Source organism: Protobothrops mucrosquamatus, unplaced genomic scaffold, assembly GCF_001527695.2.
Source record: "Protobothrops mucrosquamatus isolate PMUCROS unplaced genomic scaffold, P.Mucros_1.0 scaffold1418, whole genome shotgun sequence".
Classification (NCBI taxonomy): domain Eukaryota; kingdom Metazoa; phylum Chordata; class Lepidosauria; order Squamata; family Viperidae; genus Protobothrops; species Protobothrops mucrosquamatus.
Window position 1 is genome coordinate 446,134 of NW_015387603.1, and position 27,344 is coordinate 473,477.

The 27,344-nt window shown below is 37.6% G+C and overlaps 1 protein-coding gene across 1 annotated transcript in view; it reads left to right on the forward strand.

Moving 5' to 3' along the window:
• PRKAR2A (protein kinase cAMP-dependent type II regulatory subunit alpha) overlaps window positions 1-27,344 on the forward strand; it is an 84,439-nt gene that overhangs the window by 44,526 nt on the left and 12,569 nt on the right. The window contains exons 3-6 of the mRNA XM_015821900.1: window positions 14,013-14,065; window positions 16,759-16,842; window positions 21,588-21,694; window positions 24,845-24,998. Coding sequence (XP_015677386.1) covers window positions 14,013-14,065; window positions 16,759-16,842; window positions 21,588-21,694; window positions 24,845-24,998 — 398 coding nt within the window. The remainder of the gene's footprint in view (window positions 1-14,012; window positions 14,066-16,758; window positions 16,843-21,587; window positions 21,695-24,844; window positions 24,999-27,344) is intronic.

Consider the following 27,344-nt stretch of genomic DNA (forward strand, 5'->3'; position numbering starts at 1 on the left):
GCATGCTTCTGAGGGATAGTCATCTGAAGAAAAAACTTTAAGGAAGTTAAAGTTAGTAAGGAATTACTATCCTATTATAATGGCCATCGCTTACTTGCACATGGATAAAATTTGGGATTGATATTTCATGAAAGATTGAATTCAAAAATGGGGAGTTTGGCTATTAATATATGAGGACAACAAATGCTAAAACGGTATTTTCCATTTGTTTGGCAATCTTTTTAAGTCCCTTCTCAGACTCCTAGGCCTCAGAGTGGCTTTCGATACATACACTTCAGCAACAAAGAAGCAAATCAAAGTAATTGTCTGAGATTTCAGCAAGACGGGTTCCTTTCAAATCCTTTCTAACATTTCTAACAATTTCTAATAATTTGCACTTGATCTGGTATACTGATTTTATTTTTAGGTGTGGAAGTCATAAATGTACTTAATTTTTCCACGTAAAATTTGCATTTATGTTTATTTAAATTACACAACGCATTACAAAATAATGCATGATATTTGTTATATTCGCTTTATTAATGTTATTGACATGGATCAAATATCTGTGTAGAAATATGTTGGAAAAAAAATCAAACATTTCAGTGAAGTATATTTATCTTTTCATAATTGCTGTTAAAGTTACTAATATAAAAATCCTCCATGTGGAACACTTTCTACTGTATACATTCATAAATTATCATGCAGCTTGATTCATTCTTGAAAAACTGGCTGAGTTTTAGAGAAGCCAGCTGCATCCTGCTAATAAATACATAACATTTATGTGTAGTATTTTTAAATACTAAATTTATAGTATTTTTAGTGTAGCAAAATCCTGTGTTTTGAAAGTGGAATTAAACAAGAGTACTAACATCTTAAATTGGTTAGTACCAAGGCATGCACTCATTTGTGGTAAAGGGCTATATTTAACATTTTAGAAATGGGCAATACTTTACACATTTGCAAATAGTGATGTCAATAGCAGATTTTCAGATTCTAATAATAGACAAACCTTAACAGCAGATGATTTTGTGTGTTCTAATGCTGTATTTTTAATGCCAGCTTTTTCATTAAGAACTGTCCAGTTCTAAAGAAAGTCCAGTTGCCTTTTTGAAAAAAGCACCTTTGGGACATAGTATGACTAGTTAGAACTTAGCTTTCCAAAAGTACACAATGGTCTATAACTCTGTTACCCTTAATTGGTCACTTTCTCAACCAATTTAGCTCATGTGTATCTTTTTTTAGAAGTCCTTTGCCAATAACAACATGACAAACATGTCACCACGATGTAAAAAAGAAGTTGAGACTCTAGAAAGAGTACAGAGAAGAGCAACAAAGATGATTAGGGGACTGGAGGCTAAAGCATATAAGGAAAGGCTGCTGGAATTGGGTATGTCTAGTTTAACGAAGAGAAGGACGAGGGGGGACATGATAGTAGTCTTCCAATATCTCAGGGGCTGCCACAAAGAAGAGGGAGTCAAGCTATTCTCCAAAGCGCCTGAAGGCAGGACAAGAAGCAACGGATGGAAACTGATCAAGGAGAGAAGCAACCTAGAACTAAGGAGAAACTTCCTGACAGTTAGAACAATTAACCAGTGGAACAACCTGCCTCCAGAAGCGGTGAATGCTCCAACACTGGAAGTTTTTAAGAAGAGACTGGACAGCCATTTGTCTGAAATGGTATAGGGTTTTCTGCCTGAGCAGGGGGTTGGGCTAGATGACCTCCAAAGTCCCTTCCAACTATTTATTATTATTATTATTATTATTATTATTATTATTATTATTATTATTATTATTATTATTATTATTATTATTATTATTATTATTATTATTATTATTATTATTATTATTATACCTAGGATGATTTAGTTGGTATTATTTTATATAAGCCTTTATTAATTAGGCAAATGTATAGACAATAAATGTATGTAATTAGGATGAGTGATTGCAATGGAATTTAAGTTTTCAGAAGCCTGACAACTTTATATCAATAAAGATGATATTTATCTTAGCACACATGCTTCCTTGTTCTGCATGGATTATATCTTTCTTAAGTGTCCTTGGCAATTATTAAAATGTTTGGGTTATATCCAAGATAAAGTATACCACCAAACCATATCCTAGTGTTGTTTTTTTACATTTGTGATATTTTATTAAAGATGGCAGACAAGTATTTTGAACCTTAGTATATAACCTACCCAGAAAAAGTGCTTTATACAGTCAGTCCTTATTTTTCATAGATTCTGTATTTGTCCGAAATGGTATAGGGTTTCCTGCCTGAGCAGGGGGTTGGACTAGATGACCTTCAAGGTCCCTTCCAACTTTACTATTATTATTATTATTATTATTATTATTATTATTATTATTATTATTATTATTATTATTATTATTATTATTATTATTAGCTAAAAGTTATTTGCAACCCCCAACTCAATATTTATGGCTTTTTCACGGACCTGCACAGAACAATGAAAATTGTGAATCACTGAGACAACACATTTCCAGCTGAGGTTGACCAAGGTGATACTCTGCCTTTTCGCATACTGGTGACCTTGCTAGTTAAAGTGGCCCCTAAGCACAAGAAGGCTAAGCTGTGTCTTATGGAGAAAATAAGATGTCCTCCTCTTGCTGAATAAGTTCTACCAATCTCCCCCTTGGCTTTTGTGGGGAAGCCAAGCCTGGATCCCACCAGCTGGAATTTCTTGACCAATGGGGTCCACAGCACACCCCTTCTGTGAGCACGAATGGGGCAGGCCGGTCCCTTTGGCATGAGATGATTCCTCAAGTAACCTGGAGTCATGCCATGCAGGAAGTTGTGCAAAGGCTCTCCTTTATATGCAGCACTCCACCCCACAGACTGGGATTAAAAATCCTTTTCCTTTTTGGCCTCACTTCCTTTCAGATATGCCCATGCAACTCCTGCTGGTTGTTTTTCCCTTTGGTACTTCTCCTTTTCTATGCTCCAGCAGTACTTCCCTTTTGTGGTTACTTCTTCTCTCAGGCTGATTGCCTTGGATAACTTATTAGCATCTTTTCAGTGCCCTGATCTGTGTGCTATAATTAGCAGAGGTCAGCATAGATTTGTTGGAAACAATTTGTGCCCGATTAACCTTCCTTAATAGCGTTACAACCTTAGTAGCTCAAGACTACTAGATTTAAAGTGTCTGAACCCTAGCAAAAGTTTTGCATCTCAGTATGAAAAAATATAAGGCCAGTTGTAGAATGAAACGTAGCCTGGTAGTGGTGAATGCAGAAAGAACTGAATATCCTTGCACGCACTAATTAAACATCAGCCAACGGTATGATGCAGCTATTAAAAAGGCAGGTATAATCTTTGGATATATTAATAAATTCATAGAGCCTGGAGCTAGGTTACGCTGCTCAGTCTGTATTTGGAATCTTTAGGCAGTAGTGTTCATCAAGAGTACTGACAATTTGGAGCAATTCGGAGTCTTCACAAAAAGGCTACCGAAATGGAGAAGAGTCTGAAAACCAGAACTATAAAGATCAATTAAGAGATTATGGATGTTGTATCCGAAAGAGATGACTGAGAGGCAATATAATAGCGGTCTTCAAAAATCTGAAGAGTTGTCATCTAGAAGAGGAAGTAGCCTTGTTCTCCGTTGCCTTAGAAAGAAGGACTGGAGCCAGTGGATTAAAAGTATTAAAAAAAGAAGTTTGGGGAACATATTCAAAAGGAATTTCCTGTGTGAATGTGTAGAACAGCCAGTGGAACAAGGTGGTTGGTTGATTTGTATGCTGCCTATCTTCTTTCTGAACCTTATATAATCTTTCAAACTAAAGTACAATTTTCTGTTTATACAACAATACTATCTGATTCTGTTTCTCAGATTATCAAAAATCTTTGCAAAGTTATATATTTGCCTATTGATTCCAGTGCAGCACATGATAAAATTAGAATATTAATGTGTTGTGTCAAAAAGCTCTTTTAACATTCACACATTTTTTTTCTTCACTCTTGTTAAAGTGATGACACAAGCATAATTCTGATTATTTTTGAGACTTGATGACATTTGGCACACAGTGCTGTACTAAATTTGCTTTAGTTACATGGATCTGATATTTTTAACCATTCTTGAAATAAATAAAGCGGAATTGTAGATCATATTTTCTCATGGGAGAGACAAATATCTACGTGAAAGCATGTTCAGAAATGATCCTTCTGTGGAAAGCTTTGGAATAATGTAAAAAACATGGTTACTTTCTGCTGCTCTTTAATTGTACTGGAAACAGGGATGTTCAAAAGACCAGTTCTTAATCTCAGCTATGTTTTAACATTTTAAACCACAGTATACGTTAAATGTAAGCAGTTCAGCTATATAAGGAATAAATAAATAAGCAGTTTATGGATCTGATGTAAGAAATATTCTAAAGGAACAAGGGAAGAAGATAGCATCTTTCTTGATAAAATGGGCATGTTTTCAAAGTTATTTTCCTGAACATACAGACATGAAGAGTACCTAACATTACTTCCTTGCCTAAAAAGACATTGCAGCCTGTCAAAAGGTTTTCCTGTCCATCCTTACCAAAAAGGTCGTAAAAGATGATGAATTTCACCTGGACCAAGAAATGATCTAACACTGGCAACAGGCTCAAGTCAGCATTTTTCAATATGTTGTGATCAGCTGTTAATCATGTGCCACCCATTTGAAATAAAAAATTCTGTCTATCTCTATGCCTTGGGCCAAAGATTACCTGAATAAATCAATATACTCCTGAGCCTTTCCAGACCAGAGTGTGTAATTTAAAATCCCTCAGCACTAAATAACCAGTAACAGTCCAGGGGCTCAGAAAGAAGTCCTGTCATGCAGCATGACAGATTGATTGTATGTGAGCAGGCTCACCTGCTCTAGCCCTGGCCTGAAACACAAAAGCAAGTCATAGATATCAGAGTTTTAAAAAAACAGGCAAGTCAAATGTGAAGTTATGGCTGCCAAGTGATCCAAAACTCAGGAGAAGGTTAAATTAAAAAAATAAACAGAACTTTTAATAGCTTACTCTCTCATACTTTAAGAACTTATTGAGCCAAATGTATTTTCAATTTATTTCAAAAGTAGCTGCAAACTGTACTTAATCCTTTAAGCAATGGCTGACAATTCCAACTCTTTCTATTTCTGAAACTTGGTGACAATCATTAATGATTTTTCACTAAGAAACTAAAGAAACTTCATGTGCTATCCCTTGAATAAGCACAGGAAACTTAAAAGAAAAAAACATGTCACCTCAAAGAAGAAAGGACTAAAAATTCCAATCCTTTCCAGGGCAGTGACATTTTATCACTCTTTTGCTTGCTGTAGCTCTTGGTCATCTTATTTAAAGCGACTGTGGATTTATATTCTGCCTTTATTTTGTACAGTTGACATATATAACGCTCCTGCCTCTTATTTTCTCCATGATAACTCTTTGTGATGGATTGGGTTGAAAGAAAATGATTGGCCCAAAGTCATAAGTTTGTTTTCATGCCTAAAGAAAGATCATGTGCTTCCACTTTCTAATCCAGGCACTTTAATCAGTCCCATCAAAGTGGCTCTCATTTATTTAAATATCATATTAAGGGTTTTTCTAGATGACAAAAATAAAAGCATCCTTTTCTTCTTAATGCTAGGCTTATTTTAGCTCTTAATCCATTTTCAGTAGTGAAACTCCTTGACTTTATATAACGTTTTTTCTTTTTGCTTTTTAACTAAATTGGGTGTCAAACTGCCGGACGTGTCACACGGAAGCCGTGCCTATCCCATTGCCAGCAATGGCAAAACAGTCCCGATAGGTTGCGCACTGTCATTTGACGTCATGAGTTTGACATTTCTGAACTAAATGTTGATACTTGTTTATTGTTTAAGAAATTAATGTGTAAATGCATTTCAATTGTAGAACATTCACTTTAAAATTCTTAAAAAGTGTAGAGATGCAAATATTAATGCAGTTTTCAAAATTGAATACATAATACATTTATATTATGAGTGGTAGTCTTTTTTTACTATCTTTTAAAAATTGCTAAATAAATTATGCTTGGTAGACTGACCAAACAAAATTTCTAGCCATATTCCACGTAGTACTTGAAACAGAGATGGGCGTAATAGATGGAAGCAACAATTAACAAATGTTCACCTCTTAGCTTTTAGGTAGCCTTTCTAGCTCAAAAAATATGGGTTGTATTCAAAAGGCTTTCAAAATTATGAAAACATCCCATTTCACATGCAGGATAGCTGCTTGCATCCCAAATAACTGTTTCAAACTCAAAATGGAGGGTTGCAAATTTAAAGTGATCCAAATTTGATACACTTTACATAATTGGTTTTCTGTCCCAAAACGTGTACAGTGTAAGGCAATACATATAGACATTATTACCTTTATTTCCACAGTTGGGTAAATAGTATTTCTGTAACTTCTCTGACTGCATCCTTTTTTAGGCTATTTTTACATGAAATATTTAAACAACATTTTAGAATATGTTCCTAGAAATATATTGATGAATCTCCTAACCCTGTAATTTACCAATTTGAATTAAATATTCTGGTTTTTTTCCCTGATTATTAGCTGTTTGTCTTGCTTCACTGCCTGAAGCATAATGCTGTTGTGTTTTGCTTCTCAGATTTAATTTCACTAAGAGCATAGAGGGTATTGAAGGAAAAACTAGCTGAAAAGGCTGAAATGTATTTGTTTCATTAGGAGTCTGGCTTAGGTTATTAACCAAAATTTCAAAATGAAAATGAAATTGAATTATGCAATTATGGATAGATAGATAGATAGATAGATAGATAGATAGATAGATAGATAGATAGATAGATAGATAGATAGATAGATAGATAGATAGATAGATATCTCCTATTACAATTAAATATATATATTTTAAAAAGCTTTATTTCAAAATAGTTGGCAACTATTTTAATGTTCTTGTTTCTCCAGACTTTTATTAATATATAACCTTTTGAATGTTGCTGTAGATGTTCTCAATCTTCTGAAAATATTTTTATGATCCACTCTATCATCTATTAATATGATTCCTAAATATGTTAAAGTCTGCTGTTATACTTCACTTCATACTTGCCAGATAGTTCCCTACCTTATATAACTTTTTTAAAATGAGAAGTTGCTATCATTTAGCATCATCTTTTTTCCCAAGAATATGTTTGGGTCTACTTAGACTTTATTGGCATTTTTAAAAATTAAAATGTTCTGTGACTGCCATACTTAGACCTTATTGGCATTTTTAAAAATTAAAATGTTCTGTGACTGCCATACTGTTTGAAAGTATGGTCTCCTACTCAGAGAAAACGTGAAGCTAAGCTGGAATGGAAAAGTCATACTGGGAGGGATTAGACTCGGAAGCAGCCAAAAAAGGGCCTACTGTGCTTTAATTGATGGGTTGAGAATTCTAGTTTTCATAAAGGAAAACAAATACAACCTCTTAATAACAGTGAGTCTCCACGTCATGGCAGCTCAGATATTTTGGAAGGGGATCATGTTTGCCTTGGCTAAATCTGGAATGTAGGGAGTAGCTCATAAAAATGGCTTAATATGTGGTATTTTACCCAGGAAAATGACTTGAGCAATGCTCTTTCATTAATAAAATATCAAAAACTTGGATAACTTCAGGTTCAGCTAGCATCAAGTTGTCTTGTGATTATTTCAGCAGTATATACCATTAGCTCAGGGCAGTCACCATATATCATATAAAGATGTAAGAAAATACACACTTGTGTGCTTTTAATGGGTACACTTTCATTTGATTTAGCATGCTGTAATCGTTAGGAGAAATCTAAATCCTAGTGCCACTTGGTTTTGGCTAGTCTAAAGAAAAGAAGAAATAGAGGGGACATGATAGCAGTATTCCAGTATTTGAAGGGCTGCCACAAAGAAGAGGGGGTCAAATTATTCTTCAGAGTACCAGAAGGGAGGACAAGAAACAATGGTTGGAAACAGATCAAAGAGAGAAGCAACTTGGAATTAAGGAGACACTTCCTAACAGTGAGGACAATTAACCCAGTGGAACAGCTTGCCTCCAGAAATTGTGGGTGCTCCATCACTGGAGATTCTTAAGAAGAGACTAGACAATCACTTGTCTGAAATGGTATAGGTTCTCCGGCGTGAGCAGGGGTCTGGACTAGAAGACTTCCAAAGTCCCTTCCAACTCTATTCTATTCTGCTCAAAGCAACATGTATATACTTATTTATACATGGAAAAGTTTTGTGGATGCTTTTCATGAATGTATTTTATTTTAGAATCTCTTCAAATTTCTGTAAATGTCTCTTTTTTTCGTAACTTGTTGCATAATGAAATGATAAAAATGAATAGGAAGAAAAATAATTTCATTATGTTTCTGTTATTTGCATTTTAGCTTTAGAGCAATAGTTTATGTTGATCTGCATTAATTGCTGAACCTATGACTTGTTAAAAAAAAAAAGTAATACTTCCCTTGTATTAAATCCAAAATCACCTGAAGTAGATTCCTCATTCCTTTCTTAGAAGTGATTCTGTCCAGTTTTGTCATTGGAAAACCTGCATCCTCATAGTAGAAGAACAACAGTTTTAATATTTACAGTCTTGCTGAATTTGCCAGTGAGCTATGGCTATATAGTTACCTCTCAAATTATTTACACATTTGTGGAATTGTCAGATTTATTTCAGATTTTTAGAAATTGACTTCTTTTTCTTATTCTTCCCAAGCTTATTTAGTTATGGGCAATCTGTCAAGACTTTTGTACAGTGTTAGACTATAGAATAAAATACTGTTGTTGTAAAATTGTGGGTGCCCCATCATTGGAGGCTTTCAAGAACAGACTGGACAGCAACTTGTCTGAAACTGTAGACTCTCCTGTTTGTACAGGGAGTGGGACTAGATGACCTTCCAACTCTGATATTCTGTGTTCTGTGTTTTAATTCTTAATAGTCCATGGTTGTCAGAAAGGATGTACAGAATTGGAAGAGAATAAGGTAGAAACAATAATATTTTTTATTTGTTTATTTAACAAATTTAATCCTGGTTATTCTTAGAACATCTTTATATTTATGAAGTCCAAAAGAGAACCACATTCTTTCTTGTTCAGAAAAAGGGTACTGTATATCAGGAGTATTTTGTCTAGGACAGATAATTATCTTCAAATATTGTGCTAATTTTATTCATATATTGTGTTGAGTGTGTCTGTTCATAGCATATGATTTGCTTCATTTCTCTTTTTTTCTGGGTCGAAAAAGGCTTCTTTTTGCAAAACCATTGAATGTAAGCCTTGGAAAGGATCTGACTCTAACCCAAATCACTGCAACTTTCTGATAGATGGCCCAGACCAGTGGTGGCGAACCTATGGCACGGGTGCCAGAGGCGGCACTCAGAGCCCTCTCTGTGGGCACACGCGCCTTCATCTGGGTTTTATAAAACCTTTTCGCTTTAGGCCTCCGCTGCCGTGTGCAAAAAAAAAAAAAAGTTCAATCAGTCAATTTCAACTTCTCACGGAAAAAAAAAAGATCTCGCAAAGTTGGAATTGATTGATTGAACTTTTTAGTCCCACCCAGTCTGCCGTTACCACCACAGCCACGCCCAGCCAATGGGCCACACCCAGCCGGCACTCGACAATACATAAGTGGGTTTTGGGTTGCAGTTTGGGCACTCAGTCTCTAAAAGGTTCGCCATCACTGGCCCAGACAGTTTCTTTTTAAATATCTGCAGTGAAGGATTCTGCCAACCTTCTGAGCAGTCTATTTCATTGCAGAACAGCTGTATTAGGTATTGTTCCTGATATTCAGTCAAAATTTGTGTCATTGTAATTTAAACTCATCTCTTTTTTTCCTCCTTGAAACAACTCTGAACAATTCTGCCTTATTTTATACCCATTTTTTTTCCAAAATGTGTCTTGTGAGTGTTGATGGAACAACAGAAAGGGCAAGGCTTATTTTCTTTGCAAAAACACCACACCTATTATTTTACAGATCAGGGATTCCAAGGTTTGTTTTTTGTTTTAAACCAAGAGGTTCTGCCACCTGATTTTTTTTTTAAAACTCTTGTTCTACACACAGTAGCCCTTCAGTTTCTTGAAGACAGCTATCATGTCTCCCTGCAGTCTTCTCTTCTCCAAGGCTAAAAGTACTTGATGACACCAATTATTTCTCATCCATTTTTCCTAAGCTCATCATCTTAATTGATCTCCTTTGGTTATGCTGTACTCGGTGTCCTTTGTAAAATGCAGGGCCCAGAATTGCATCCACCCAAACCATGTAATACCGCTTTTTGCTTTTGACAGTCTTGACATGGACACATTGTCAAACATTCATATAGTTATAATTCAGGGTCCCTAACCCCTGGGCCGCAGTCCACTACTGGACCGTGGCCTATTCAAACAGGATAGCGTGAAAGGCAGGCCAGTGTGCACGTGCATGTGCAGTTGAGCTGCACGGCATGCGCATGTGCGCTGGCCCGCTGCTTGCACGGTCCGGTTCCCCTCTCCCCCCTTCCAGCCTGGCCGCCAAGCTGCAAAGCTTAGGGACCACTGCTTTAATTGATATCATAGTTCAGCCTACATTTTACCATATTTTCTACCCAAACCTCATGGGAAACTTTCCCAAATATTTTGTTTAATTGAAGTGGTGGTTAATAATGTTACATATTTTCAAAAACAAAATTTAAGTGAATTATTACCAACTTGTTACATGGTAGAAATGGAACTAACTTGTGGGACTAGTTTGACCCATTAGGATGATCCATTCAGGCTCAAAGGGGTTATTTTTTTTATTGCTAGCTGCTCTTTTGCTATCTTGTTAAGCAAACAGATCATTTTAGAGGCATGTTACACTTTCCCCAATCAAGGATTTTTGGGGTGTATTTTGCTTATTTATCTCCAGAATATCTTCTCTCCATAGGGAAAAGTCTACAATGAATTTTGTATAACAAAATTATAACTACAAATATAGGATGAAGCAGGAATTGTTGACTCCTGGTTTGCCCTGAAGCAGGGGTGTCAAACTCAATTTCATTGAGGGCCGCATTAGCATTGCGGTTGCCCTCAGGGGTGTGGGTGGGTGTGGCCAGAGTGGATGCAGCCTACTGGGTGGGTGTGGAGGGAGGGGTGTGGCCTACTGGGTGGGCATGGCCAGATCTACATCGTTCGCGTCAAGGGTGCCTGTGGGGGCCTGGGCAGGAATGGGACAGATCTGAGGGTCTCTGGCAGAAGAGGGTGGGACCAGGGCAAGTGCCAAGGCATGGTCCAGTGGAGGAGCTTCACTGTCCCTTTCAGGCCATGTGGGGGGGCTGGATGGTGATGCGGGCTGCCCAGAGCAGCAGAGGTCAAACGCCCAGCCTGGCCCTCGAGCACCCACAGCACCAAGCCCAGCCCCACTTCCCCAAGGGGGCGCCCAGCTGCACTTACCTCCTCCTCAAGGCTGCTGCTGCTGTGCTTGCTCTCTTTAGCCAGGTTGCTTGTGATGGGTACAAGGGCAAAGTCAGGGAGGCCCATTCCCTCTCCATGGGAGGAGACCCGGCTTTGTATCCAAAGCTTTCTTAGCAATAGGATGGGAGACCCCCAGGATAGGCCAGGAGGAGGGGGCAAGGGGATGGTGAAAGGGCAGCAGGGCAAGACTAAGATAGGACTTCCCTCAGACCCTCCCTCTCCTCCTTTCCTTCTTTCCTTCCTTCTTTCCTAAGTACAGAGTGGTGGAAAAATATTTGAGATGAGGGGAGAAAAACAGGCAAGAAACGCAACTGGGGAGGTGTCACCTCCCCAGCATGCACCCAGGGGGCAGGGCCGATGTGGCAGGGGCTGGTTCCTCGCTGTTTCCAGACGGCCTTGTGGAGCTAAGACTGAATGTGTTTCAGCATAGATGGCCACCACAGAATTGTACATTGGCTCCTGGCCAGCCTGGGCCAGGGCCAAGGCAGCGGGGGCCGTTCCCCTACTGTTTCCAGGATGGCTTCGCGGGCCACATGAAACTACTTCGCGGGTCGCATCTGCCCCCCGGGCCTTGTGTTTGACATGTCTGCCCTAAAGTATTTTCTCCATGATAGACAGTATGAAGAACAGAGTGTACCTGTCCGCTCAAAGAGAAGTGGATCGTTTCTGTAAGAGAGGGCCTTGCTGTAATCCTTTGGCTAAACCCCAACAGTACCTGCCCTACTAGAATAGATCAAAAGCTGGATTTTGCTCTCATACGATGTGTGGTTCTCCACTTTTGTGTAATGGTGATGCATTCCATATCAATAAATATTTTTATCTAGAACCTACTTATAATCAGCTACAATGTATGAATTGATTATCTTAATATTTTAACATGGTTTCCTAATTATATTTTGTCTTTAGTTTGCTTTACAAAGTTATAATTACATTTTTTTTAAAGTACACAAGGTGGTTTTAAGATTTTCTCTCTGCTTTTTTTTTTTTTTTTTAAAAATCAGACTGGGGGAAGCTGAAATCTAGACATTAGACTGTGTTACTCTGAAGTTCCATTAGGCTGAAATATACAAGAGAATTTTGTTGAATTCAATAGGGTTTAATTCTGGTTGAACATATATATCTGGATTCTATTATCTACAGAAGGAAATGGAAGGTAAAATTGGATTAGGCTTTCCTAGTGCTGTGTAGGCTTCATCATTACACCTAGGTTGTATGTGACAAATATACACTGGGAGGGGATTCTTCTTTTTCTGAAAATTCGAACTCAAACCCAGTTTTGACAAACACGTGTACTGATGGAAAAGAAACAATTATTTCACATTCTGGGTTTTTCTATTTTGCCTGGAAAATTACATTAAAAAGTTTTTTAAAAAATAAAAAATGCTTACAGGAAAATATAGTAACAGTTAACAGTATTAAGATTCTGGCTGATCTTGAAAAAGCAAGAGACTTGAACCAGGAGATCTGGGAAACTAATAAAAATACATCCTGGATACAAACCTTTCTGTATTATCACTAGGAAAACTATATATACAGGACAAGAAGCAACGGATGGAAACTAACCAAAGAGAGAAGCAACCTAGAACTAAGGAGAAATTTCCTGACAGTTAGAACAATTAATCAGTAGAACAACCTGCCTCCAGAAGTGGTGAATGCTCCAAAAATGGAAGTTTTTAAAAAGAGACTGGAATTGTATTGGGCAGGGGTGTCAAACTGCCGGCCCGTGGGCTGGACGCATCACGAGGAAACTGCGGCCATCCCATTGCCGGCAATGGGGAAAAAGTTCCGATACGTCGCACGACGTCACGTGATGTTGCGAGTTTGACATATCTGGTATAGGGTTTCCTGCCTGAGCAGGGGTTGGACTAGAAGACCTCCAAGGTCCCTTCCAACATTGTTGTTGTTGTTGACGTTATGCTTGTGTCCATGTATTCACCAGAATTTGAGTTAAGTCAGCATCATACATACCATTATTAAAAGCTAGTAAAAATACTTTAAAGCCAACAGTAATTAATGACATTCACCATGGCAACCATTTTATGAAGCTGTTCATAACATGCTTTCAAAATTCCAGATGAGTTTGCTGATCAAGCTTACAGTCTTCTGTGTTACCTATTGAAGAAGCAAATTGAATAGTTTTAATATTTTCTGATCCATGTATTTCCCCTTTTTTTGCATTTGGTTATTGTGAACTGTACATCAATGTCAATTTTATACATTTGTCCAAAGTCCAAGATGTTATTTATTGATGTATGTAAAATATTCCTCTGTTTTTCTTTGGGAAGTTCCTAGATTAGATTACATTGTAGCAAATAATTATTAACTTGTATTCTGTTCAGATAATCTTTCAGCGTAATCTTGGTATAGAACTTCTTTGCCTTTTTAAATTTATGTTAAGCTCCTGAAATTTTGAGCACAAATGTTTCACTTCATTATAGATGATACTGAACTATTTTTCTTCTCAAATAAATGGTTAAAGTGTCTGAACCATCAGAGTTAAAGTATTAAATCTTTTACACTGTTTATATTATTTGGGAACTTAAAGTTGGCACTAATTAATATATCCGTGCAGAGTTCTTGCCTCTCTATGTATGTCAACCCTGTTAAAGAATAACAGATATTTCTTTTTCAAGTCTGTGCGGAAGCCTTCAACCCAGATGAAGAGGACGAAGATACAGAGCCAAGGGTAAGCAAGATTGAACACACTATATTGTGTGTTATATGCAAAGAGCAATTTATTTTATCCTGTTCCTTGTGTGAAGTTACAAACTAAAGTGATGAATGAAGTAGCAGCACTTGTTCTTTGTTATGACTTTTGAGTGAACATAAAAGGATTCTCAAAATTGTTCCTGAAGGCTTTCCAACTGGATATTATTAATTAGTAAAATATTGGAGCCAGATCTTCCCTTTCTTACTTCTCCGGCCTTTTTTACTGAAGGAATGTGAAAACTGTTCCCTGTTACAGTTGAAACATTTTCAAAATGTTCTCCCTAACTATTTTCAGAATTATAACCCCAAGCATGTTTAACCTAAAATGTATTGATGTTTAGATGTTTAAACCACTTTGGGGGTTTTCTTTTTTTAGGTAGTTCATCCAAAAACAGATGAGCAGAGATGCAGATTGCAGGAAGCCTGTAANCGCCGCCGCCCGGCTCGTTCCCACCGCCACCACCGCCGAGCTCATTGCTGCCGCCGCCGCCCAGCGTGTTCCTGCCGCCGCCGCCCGGCTCGTTCCTGCCGCCGCCCAGCTCGTTCCCCAGGTACGGCCCTCCCCCCTTCCCTTCCGTTCCCTGTGGCGCTGCGTGTCAAGGCCGGGACGGAATACCCCGGGCCACCGCAGCCAAGCGCGAGGGGGAACGCCAGACGCCTCGCGCGAAGGGGGGAGGCCTGGTGACGCTGTGCCCTGCTGGGTGCTCACCGACAGGGCTAGGGAGGCTGAGGCGGCCAGGGAGGAACAGCCAACTGCCGGCAACCAGCTGGAACTGCTGGGGCCGGCCCGTATTGAAGAATACAGCCGAATTTACCCGGGCTGGCCGAGAAAGGTGCACCTCCAGCCTTCTCCGCAACCGGGAGAAGCCCCCTCCCTTTTGCAAGGTCGCCCCCTCCCCGCTTTTGGGGTGGGGGAGAATTGAGAGAGAGAGAGAGAGAGAGACACAAACACACACACACACACAAAGAAGAGGGGGGAGCCGGCCGGCCCACCCCTTTCCCCCTTTCCCTGTGCGAGTGTGTGTGGATTTCCCCCCCCCTTTTTTTTCTGCCCGCCTCTCGCCCGCCCGCCCGGTCGGAAAAATGTGTGTGCTGAAAAATGCCCCCTCGGCTTATACGCGAGTCACCATTTTTTCCCAGTTCTTTGAGGAAAAATAGGTCCCTCGGCTTATATTCGGGTCGACTTATACTCGAGTATATACGGTAATCAGTAGAACAACCTGCCTCCAGAAGTGGTGAATGCTCCAAAAATGGAAGTTTTTAAAAAGAGACTGGAATTGTATTGGGCAGGGGTGTCAAACTGCCGGCCCGTGGGCTGGACGCATCACGAGGAAACTGCGGCCATCCCATTGCCGGCAATGGGGAAAAAGTTCCGATACGTCGCACGACGTCACGTGATGTTGCGAGTTTGACATGTCTGGTATAGGGTTTCCTGCCTGAGCAGGGGGTTGGACTAGAAGACCTCCAAGGTCCCTTCTAACGTTGTTGTTGTTGACGTTATGCTTGTGTCCATGTATTCACCAGAATTTGAGTCAAGTCAGCATCATACATACCATTATTAAAAGCTAGCTAAAACACTTTAAAGCCAACAGTAATTAATGACATTCACCATGGCAACCATTTTATGAAGCTGTTCATAACATGCTTTCAAAATTCCAGATGAGTTTGCTGATCAAGCTTACAGTCTTCTGTGTTACCTATTGAAGAAGCAAATTGAATAGTTTTAATATTTTCTGATCCACGTATTTCCCCTTTTTTTGCATTTGGTTATTGTGAACTGTACATCAATGTCAATTTTATACATTTGTCCAAAGTCCAAGATGTTATTTATTGATGTATGTAAAATATTCCTCTGTTTTTCTTTGGGAAGTTCCTAGATTAGATTACATTGTAGCAAATAATTATTAACTTGTATTCTGTTCAGATAATCTTTCAGCGTAATCTTGGTATAGAACTTCTTTGCCTTTTTAAATTTATGTTAAGCTCCTGAAATTTTGAGCACAAATGTTTCACTTCATTATAGATGATACTGAACTATTTTTCTTCTCAAATAAATGGTTAAAGTGTCTGAACCATCAGAGTTAAAGTATTAAATCTTTTACACTGTTTATATTATTTGGGAACTTAAAGATGGCACTAATTAATATATCCGTGCAGAGTTCTTGCCTCTCTATGTATGTCAACCCTGTTAAAGAATAACAAATATTTCTTTTTCAAGTCTGTGCGGAAGCCTTCAACCCAGATGAAGAGGACGAAGATACAGAGCCAAGGGTAAGCAAGATTGAACACACTATATTGTGTGTTATATGCAAAGAGCAATTTATTTTATCCTGTTCCTTGTGTGAAGTTACAAACTAAAGTGATGAATGAAGTAGCAGCACTTGTTCTTTGTTATGACTTTTGAGTGAACGTAAAAGGATTCTCAAAATTGTTCCTGAAGGCTTTCCAACTGGATATTATTAATTAGTAAAATATTGGAGCCAGATCTTCCCTTTCTTACTTCTCCGGCCTTTTTTACTGAAGAAATGTGAAAACTGTTCCCTGTTACAGTTGAAACATTTTCAAAATGTTCTCCCTAACTATTTTCAGAATTATAACCCCAAGCATGTTTAACCTAAAATGTATTGATGTTTAGATGTTTAAACCACTTTGGGGGTTTTCTTTTTTTAGGTAGTTCATCCAAAAACAGATGAGCAGAGATGCAGATTGCAGGAAGCCTGTAAAGATATTCTCATCTTCAAAAACCTAGATCAGGTAATTGGCTTGACCTATATATATACTGTTTTATTTTGGCCTTTCACCTTGAAGATTCAAAGCTTAAAATATATAAGTACAGATGCATGTTGATTTATTATATGTGTGGCTATAGCATGTGGATGAAATTGAGTTACTTAGTTATTTCAAAATATTCCTATTTTAGAATATTTAATTTGTAACAATCAGTACCAAAAGGAAGAGAATTTAATGTTTAACTTTAATACATTAGTCAGATGTATCCAATACCAGATTTTTAAAGAATTTTAGCTTATTTAGAAAGGAGTTACTGTTTTGACTAATCTTTCTTGTTCACTGTTGCCTAGATCCAGGAATCTGGCTTGTTCCTCTTCAGCAAGCCAGAATTATTAATTAGTTTATTCTTAGTTTCTATAATTATATAATTAGGATGCTCAGATCATTTCATTTTAAGAATTTATTTATTAATTATTATGATTATCTTGCTTCCTAGGGAGACTCTAGGTCTAGGACATGCAGCTATTTCATAGGCTTAGCAATTATTTAGACTTTCAATATCATAGAGAGTAGGAAATTTTTAGCTGAAGTGTTTTTTTAAACCTATCCATATTGTAATATTGAGCATTGCTTGCAGCTGTTGCCACCTTTTCCTTTCACAAATTAAATAAAGTATTACTAAGCTTAAGAATAAATAGCTTTATTACCTTATACTAAATTCCCTTCAATCCAGTCATTTTTAAAGGCATGGGTAATATAAGGAAAATAAATAGAATAGAAATTCAGAAATATTGAAATAAGCATCCAGTCAAGAATATGTTGCCCATCACTTTACCAAAAATGTTCTTTTTAAAAAACCTGAAGTGCCATCTGCCAGGGATATTGCTAATGAAGATTATGTATTTGGCTTTGCTATAAAATGATCTGAACATTTTTATTCTCTTCTGTTGCCATATTCTACTACTTGACAGTAATTAGCAAATATGAATATAAATTTTCTAAAACTATTACCCCTTTAGTTCTTGAGGTTTCTTAACAATGATTTGCTACAGGTTGCCTAGTTACAATTTGCATTCTTTTAGCAAAGATTCAGAAGGCCTGCATGCACTGGTAAATCTACTATGATAAAGCTCCATCGATGGGATTTGAATAAGGAAGAGCTGATTTCCCTCTGAATTACTATAATCCTTAACCTTTCCAACCTCCACTTGCTTCTCTTAGAAGATGCTGGCAAATTTATTTCATGGTTCTTAGACAGTTCTTACTTAATTCCTTCTGTTTTTAGCATGTTCTGCAGCATTTTAGGTTTTAGTAATTGAAAAGGTAATAATGGTAAAATCTGGTAACATTCAGGACAATGAATGTAAAGATCAGTATGAATGAAAAATGTAATCTTGGGTAGGCCAAAAATAAAAAGTGTACCAATTTAATATGTAAAAATTGATTTAAATACCATTTATAAGAAGAAATAATGTATTAGGTAAATTGGGTAGCAGAGAAAAGATGTGGCAAGCAAGTCCAAGAAACAAAAACTACTTGGATTTTTTTGAAAAATCTTTATTGCTAGTAGGGTAATGTTTCCAGGTAATTACCACTAAATAAAAATATTTTAATAAAGCTAGCCATTTGGAATATTTTTATTACTGTGTTACTCCAAAAATAAGACCTATCCTGAAAATAAGACCTAGCTTGATTTTTACAGTTGCACCCAATATAATTTATCCATCCATCCTTCCATCCCTCCCTCCCTCCCTCCCTCCATCCATCCATCCATCCCTGTCTGTTTATCTATCTATCTATCTATCTATCTATCTATCATCTATCTATCTATCTATCTATCTATCTATCTATCTATCTATCTATCTACCTACCTACCTACCTACCTACCTACCTACCTACCTACCTGTCAAATTTATTTACCACCCATCTTATATATCCATCACGTATTCAACAACTCTGGGTAGCAACAGTCATAGAACACAGTGGATAAAATTATTAACAAATACAAAATTTAGCTTGTAAACAGTGATAGGTATTACATATTTGATATGCAAATTATAGATAATGACTCTTTGGAATAAAATTTAAAAAATAAAGTAAAATAATATGTGCTTTTTGTTGACAAATATTCAGTGCTTACTTACACTGAGATATTTTTCTCCTGAACTTACATTATGATGATTCCTTCAGTATCCCCTGAAGACATTATATAGGTATATTTTTATTTTAACAATGATGGAATAAATATCTGTTCATTTATCTTATGGATATATCTAAACAATAAACTTTTCAGTTACGCAAGCAGTAATTTTTAAGTGAAAATTGGCTTTCTTGAAGCAATGTTTTACCTTAAGTACATTCAATGGACATTTATACACCCCAAACCTCAGAGATTAAAACAGTAATTTATTTTGGTGGGTTTTTTTTTTAAATCACCTGACAACTTCAGTTAATTGAAAAAAACCTCTTCCCTCTTAGTAAGGGAATCATTTTGTTGCAAGATAACAGTAGGACATTGACATTCCTATAATCCTTAATATAGAGGTTGAAATTTTTCTCTTATTTTAAGGAATAGGATAAGAAGCTTTCTCTTGGCACTTTGATTCTATTAAAGTACTTTCAAAATCTTCAAAGGGAGTATCTGCCAAAGAAAGTAGTTAAAAAAACATCAATCAGCCTATTTTAAAGTCTACATTTAGATTGATAATATCTGCTGCCAGAAAATATTAATTCATTATCCTTTAGACTATCATCATTTTTTTATGTCACTTAAAAGCCTTATAGAGAATTAAATACATTCATATTCTTCTAAGCTGCCTCTTCTATAAGCAAGCCACTCACTGAAGGATTCCACTTATTAAAAGGTTGCAAAGGAGATCCATAGAATGTTACCGTCATCTAATGCTAAAGGACATAGCCCCTAATGCTTTGGCACAAGTGGTGAGATTTTACGCTGAAGCCATAGAAAAGTATAAATGCCTTACAGATAAAATATATCAGCAGGCTATAGCAAGGCAAAATTTTATGTTTTTTCTATTTCTGTAATGTATGCCATAAAGTTATTTCCTTCCTCCAATTTTCTCTTAACTGATTTTTATATGTACTAACCAAGGATTATAAAGTAGCAAATAAAGTAGATAGGTTTTATAGATCAGATTTTACAGGGTGAGTTAACTAGATTAGCTCCACAGGTTTTATGGATATGTCTGTAATTTTGATGTTATCTGAAATTTAACTGTTTGTTTATCTATATGTACATGGATATTTTATTGTAATTATCTCTTTTTTCTTTGCATTGGTTGCTGACCGTAATAAAAAATTTTGTTAGAGAACTAAATGCTGCTGATGTGCAAATTTAAAGATTTATAGACTGAGATCTTGAAATCTTAGTTGAAGTAAAAACAATCATACATCCTATTGGTTCCTTCCAAGCTTGCTGCCACATGCATTCCTGAGAAGTAACAAGTCTGACTTTGATCCAGATTTTGATGCACCAAGATATAATCTGCTTAGGTTTTATTGTTGTGATATTTGATTAGGAAGTTTTGCAGAAGATTAGGAAGTTCTGCCCTCAATGGGCAGAATCGATGTATCATTAGGTCTTTTTCTGCTGTCAGTTTTCTGTTTCTTTGAAGAGACTATCTTGTAATATCTCAGTCTCTCTGGATTGTTAAAATAGATTTGGGGAAGACCTGAGGGAAATATTCCCCATCTTTTCTCTTGTGGAATTTGGATAATTTGTCATGAACCTTTCCTTTTCCTTCTCCCTCCTTCCTGCCTTTTCATGATGTAACGGCACGTTCTCAGGCTGGCACTTACTTTGGTGTATAGAATGGTGCTTCTTACTCATTTTGATCAACTAGAATTCAGTTCCATAAGCATATCTCTTATGAAGTGTGAAAATCACGATAGATGGCTAAATATGATATAAATATAATATCTCCAAAAGATATTGATCTTTTGGAGACCATACCTCTGTTTATCAGTTGCCTAGCACTTTCCTGAAACACTTTTCAAAATATTTCAAAAGAGCAAAGCAAAGACTCTCAAAGCTGACCATGAGAATAGTAGTTGCACAGGTAGCATTATAGCTGCCGTTCTCATGATCAGCTTTGAGATTCCACAGCTTTTTTTTTTTTTTAACATGGCAGACTTCTATTTGTTCTTTGGGGTTAGAACAGTGGTTCTCAACCTGTTGGTCGGGACCCCATTTGGGGTCGATTGACCATTTCATGGGGGTCGCCAAGCAAGGCTGTCCGCCATTTTTTTTGTCCGCCATTTTTCCCCCTTTTCCGGCGGGCGCCTTACCTCCCTTGGGCTGGGCCAGCTGGTGGTCGGCCTGCTCCGTCTCTGCCGCTTGCCAGCTACGCCTCGGCCGGCGCAGGGGGCAGAACCATGCATGCGCGGCGCTCCCGGGCAGGGAAAGTCCTCGACTTACGACCGGTTTAGTCCTCGACTTACGACTGGTTTAGTCCTCGACTTACGACCGGTTGGGGTCGCGGCATTAAAAAGGTTGAAAACCACTGGGTTAGAAGATCTTAGAAGCAGAAGGGAGCTTTCTCTGACATAGAAAAGTTTAAAAAGTCAATTTTTAGTTTGATTTGTATGTTTCTTGCCTTTATGAACAAGTGAGATGACACTGCATTCAAAAACACTCTTCTCTGTAGTTAAAAAAGCTCATGACATAGACAAGAGTATTTGGGGCAATATAAATGAACATGACTTAGTCATTATAACAAATGTTAATTGAAATGCTTTTATCCTTTCAGGAACAATTGTCACAAGTTTTGGATGCCATGTTTGAAAGAAAAGTACAACCTCAGGAACATGTAATTGACCAAGGAGATGATGGAGACAACTTTTACGTCATTGAAGAGTAAGGAGCGAAAGTGTTGCTCTGTGACAAGTTTTTAAATGTTTCTGACATAAATGTTGAATTAAATTGTACTAACTAGGAATGAGGAAGCTGAACTTTCCAAGTTTCAGATAAAAAGGACAGACTTTGGAGAGCATGCTGTGATTGCAAGAAGGTTTACTAAAGGAACAAAATTTTAATTATCATCTTATAATGCAGAAATCAATTGAAAATTATATATGAGAAGCCCATATTGATATATAGAAGTTATTTATAGATGTTAATGGTTAAAAAACACTTTAGTCCATTTCACACATAGCCATTTCATCTCTGTAAAGCAATATTTCAAGCAGAAAGATTTTTATTTTACAAAAATGTGGTTATTGGATTTAAGGGTTAAAGACAGCTGTGCTAGTTCATTCTCAAATATTATTGTGCTGATTGCTTTTCACAATGAACACCTTCTTAAGCCTTTGATGTGTATGGTAAAATATGTGTGTTTGTAACTTTCTGTGAAACTGAAATGGTCATGAATGTTTAATAACAACAACAACAACAACAATAATAGTTGGAAGAGACCTTGGAGGTCATCTAGTCCAACCCCCTGCTCAGGCAGGCAACAATGTGAGTCTGAGGATTATGGTAAAAATGACTACTGTAATTATTTATGAAGTGACATTCTGAAGAATTCAGCTCAACTCAGTTGCCTTAGTTTGGGCAGGTTATTAGGATCCATGACTCCTTTTATTTGTTGCTACAACAGTTTATATCCTTTCTTTAAAATATGTGATGTGGTTTATAATACTTCCAATTTTTTAAAAAAATATATAAACTGGAAGATCCAAAATCGAAAAGCACCTTTGATGATCTTACACAGATAAAACAACAAATTTTAGGATCTGGGCTGAATTTATAAGAATCCTGTTTATGTTATTTTAAACCATTGAGAACTTATTCTTTCACCAAGTCAGTATGATTGTTTACAGAATGTATTTCATAAGAATTTGCTTCTTGCTGCTTAAGCATACATTTAAGGCATTTTCAGTAAGAATCAGGTTTTTTTTCTAGTCTTGGGTTCATTCAGTTTCCCATTGTTGAGATTGTGTATATGTTTTAACATAGAACTTTATTGTGAAAGAAAACTGAATTAGAGAGTCAAAGAGCCATGGTGGCGCAATGGTTAGAAAGCAGTACTGCAGGCTAACTCACTGCTTACTCCAGGAGTTCGATTCTGAACAGCTCAAGGTTGACTCAGCCTTCCATCCTTCCGAGGTCTGTAAAATGAGGACCCAGGTTGTTGGGGGCAATATGCTGACTCTGTAAACTGCTTATATAGGGCTGTGAAGTGGTATATAAGTCTAAGTGCTATTGCTATCAGACCCATATTTACATAATTAGTTTGCTAATAGTTGTGATATAATATGTACTGTTTTATTTAGCTGTGTGATCTCCCACCAGCATAAGCATTAAAATGTATTCATTTACTTAGCTCCGAAACTATTTCAGTCATAATAAAATACAAGATAAATATCCAAATTTGTACGGAAAACTCTGTCACTAGACTGTGTATTCCAGCAGCTACTCATTTATGCTAGACCAGCTCTGGAAATTATCTAGGCATCTTAAAAAGGTTATATATAAACACAAGTTATTTCTTGAAAGCCTCCAAAAATTGTTTCCTCATCCCATTTTTTAAAGCAGCTGGAAAATACTTATTTTTATAATGATCAGTATTAATCCTTTCTCGGAAGTGCATTTTAGAATACTACCGGTATTGTCCTCATGCTACCTGTCAGCTAAAACTGTCAGATTAGAAAATGTGATCTGATATTTCTCTAAAGATGTACAAGCCAAGGAATCTTATGAAAGCAGAGGAAAAAATAATTCCCAACAAGTGTTTCTTGAATAGTACCTTTGCAGCCAAGAAATTAAAAGACGCTTGCTCCTGGGGAGGAAAGCTATGGCAAATCTAGACAGCATACTAAAGAGATATCACGCTGCCAACAAAAGTACGTATAGTCAAGGCGCTGGTTTTCCCAGCTGCAATGTATAGCTGTGAAAGTTGGACCATAAGAAAGGCTGAGCGACAAAGAATTGAGGCCTTTGAACTATGGTGCTGGAGAAGACTCCTGAGAGTCCCTTGGACTGCAAGGCGATCAAACTGGTCAGTCCTAGAGGAGATCAACCCTGACTGCTCTTTAGAAGGTCAGATCCTGAAGTTGAAACTCAAGTACTTTGGCCACCTAATGAGAAGGAAGGACTCCCTGGAGAAGAGCCTAATGCTGGGAAAGATTGAGGGCAATAGAAGAAGGGGACAACAGAGAATGAGGTGGCTGGATGGAGTCACTGAAGCAGTAGGCATGAGCTTAAATGGACCCCAGAAGATGGTAGAGGACAGGAAGGCCTGGAGGAATGTTATGTTGTCCATGGGGTCGCGATGGGTCGGACACGACTTCGCTATTAACAACAACAACCTCTGTCTTAGAGAAAACCAGAATAATGCTGTAGACTGGTCCCCTTTTTCTCTCCAAATTATCAGTGCTAAGTTTCTGAATGAAGATAAGTAGTTGGAGAGGTTAATCATTTGAGGAAAACATTTAAGTTTCGCAGACTCACTGATAATTAAAATACCTTTCTGCAGCTCTTTCTGTGAAAACATAATGCTTAAGTTCAAATAATTAAAATATGGGCAGGGCAGGCCCTTCGGTTTTTACAAAGGATTCTGAGATTGTAGCCTGTGAGGCATTTAGAGCAACAGGAAGATAAGTGAAAAATAATATTTCACTATTCTCAGATTTCCCCGCCCCTCTCAGCAGTTTGATGCATCTGCCCCTATTTGCAAACAGTGGAAGGGAATTAACCCCAGCTCAGCTGTATAGATCAGAAGCTTATTTTGTGGTCATTTCTGCCAGCCAAGAACTCTTTTTCTCAGCTAGGCTTGCCCATAGTGATCAATACAGTGAAAAAGATGGGAGCTGTGGGTGGGCAGTGTTTGGTGGCAAATAGGGATACATTCTGACAGGGCATGTTCTGTTCCAACCAGATGGAAATGTTTTGTTTTATTTTTACTTTAGAGAATAAACTATGTCTATTTTTATTAAACTGAGCTTTTATTAGCAGTGCTTTGCATTTGAACTAATGCCCGGGTTTTTTATTTTCCCATCTTTCTAGGGGATCATATGATATTTTTGTAGCACGAGAAAGCCAAAGTCGCTGTGTTGGTCGCTACGATAATCACGGCAGTTTTGGGGAACTCGCCTTGATGTATAACACTCCTAGAGCTGCAACTATTGTTGCCACCACAGAAGGAGCCCTTTGGGGACTGGTAAGTTTTATTTGAGGGAAATCTTCTAATATGTTTTGAATTACACAAACACAGTTTCTTTCATCCTTGTTTATGCCAGTATATAGAATCATGCTGATTTCTCTCAGCTTCCTGTCTGTTATTACTAGCAAAGTTTCATTTGTTTTTAGCCAAAGGTCACTGTAGTAGGAATATGCAAAAAGCAGAAGGAAGAAAGGTGAAATTAAGATAGTAAAATAGAAAAAAAGTTGTAGACATGCAGATAAATCTTGATTTTCAAAAAATGGCGATATTTAAGCATATGCTGCTTTCTAATATGGAAGTGAGAGCAGAAACACGAAGATTGAATGCAATAAAACTGAGATACTTAAGTGTATGCTGTCAAAAGTAAAGCGATTAGATCAAGAATGAATTAATATGTATTGAATTCAAAAGTGAGTGACCAGTATGGAAGAGTCAGCTTGAAACATTTTGGTTACAGTATATGGAAAGAATGAATTAGGATTAAGTTGAAAAATAAATATATGAGAAGAGAAAATGGATCAAGGGGGAGAAAGATTAGATTAGATAATCTTTATTGTCATTTTTTCCTGTGGGCATAATGGCACACATTAAAAATGAAATTTAGTTGCTTCCTCTCATAGTGTGCATATACATAACACACATTGTTGTACAACATATGTACAACATATGTATAGACCTATATCTTTACATATAAGTAACATATAAATATTAATCACTGTCCATTTTGAATACATAACGCAGCGGTTCTCAACCTATGGGTCGCGACCCCATTTGGGGTCGATCGACCATTTCACGGGGGTCGCCAAGCAAGGCTGTCCGCCATTTTTTTCCCTTTTCCAGCGGGTGCCTTACCTCCCTTGAGCTGCGCCAGCTGGTGGTCGGCCTGCTCCGTCTCTGCCGCTTGCCAGCTATGCCTCGGCCTGCGCAGGGGGCGGAACCATGCATGCGCGGTGCTCCCGGGCAGGAAAAGTCCTCGACTTACGACCGGTTGGGTAGTCCTCAACTTACGACCGGTTTAGTCCTCGACTTATGACTGGTTGGGGGTCGCGGCATTAAAAAGGTTGAGAACCACTGACATAACGGAAGGAGGAAGCTGTAGAGTTCACAAGGTCAGGGCTTTTTTTATCATAGAATGCCCAGAACGGAGTTGTATGACGTGTGTGAGTTCCGGCACCTTTTTTTTTTTTTTTTTACAAAAAAAGCACTGCACAAGGTTAATACTGTATTGGAACAAAGCTGTGACTGAATCTGGATGTTCTGCTTCGGATACCACAAAGCCTCCTCCCAGAAGATAACAAGGAAAACAGGTCTTGAAGAGGATGTATAGCGTCCCAGACAATCTTGCGGACCCTGCTCAAGCAATGCTTATGTGCTATGTCCTGGATGGAAGGGAGGGAACTGCCAATGATCTTTTCAGCCATCCTTACCACTCTCTGCACTGCCTTCCTGTCTGAAGCAGTGATGCTTCTAAACCAGACTGTGATGCTATATGAAGACTAAATCATGGTTGGATGGAACTGAAGAAAACCTCAAAAAATAAAATGTGAGAAATGTAAAGACCCAAAAGGAGCGCTTGCAAGCAAGGATAGTTTGCAAGGATAGCTATGGAGAGGTGTAGGGAATGGTGTTAATGTAAATAACTTTAGTTGTATTTTATTTTATTTTTCTTTATTCACACTTTTAACTTTTTAGTTCAGTGTTTCTTACTCCATTTCTGCAATTTGCATAACATTGCTCACCTCAGAAGAGAACAGCATGATGGGTATGTATGGATGTTATGAGCACACAAAGGACAATGCGATTTGCATGGCTTCCTATTTGATAAGTACTTCTAATTACATGGGAAGCATAGCATCTTACAAACATTACAAAGGCTGGCTTATTTACAGTTTCTGTTGAACCAGGAAATATAAAGTATTTTTCCTGATCAAAATGGCAAGCATACAAAGAGAACGTTGAAAGTGAGAGGGTGGCTTTCAAAGTTATGTTTGAAATCGTTATCATTTCAATGGAGAATCACTTTTCAGAGGATATTCTATTTAAAGATAAGCAGTCAATAAAATAAAAATATTCCAGAGTAGTGGGGACTTCGTCCAAGTCTGCATCAGAATCACGTTATGAACAGATTTTCTTACATAACTATAAACTTGTATAAAAGGAATCTTCTTTTTGGGTCATAGGAAAATGTTTATAGCATTTATCTGGTTGCAGTGCATACATGAACGCAACCACATGTTTGTTGGATCCGTGCCCCTCCTGGCTGGTACTGGCAGCCCGGGAGGGTACACGAGCCTGGCTCCAGGGAATTGTTAACACTTCTTTGCAGGAGGGCGCCTTTCCTGC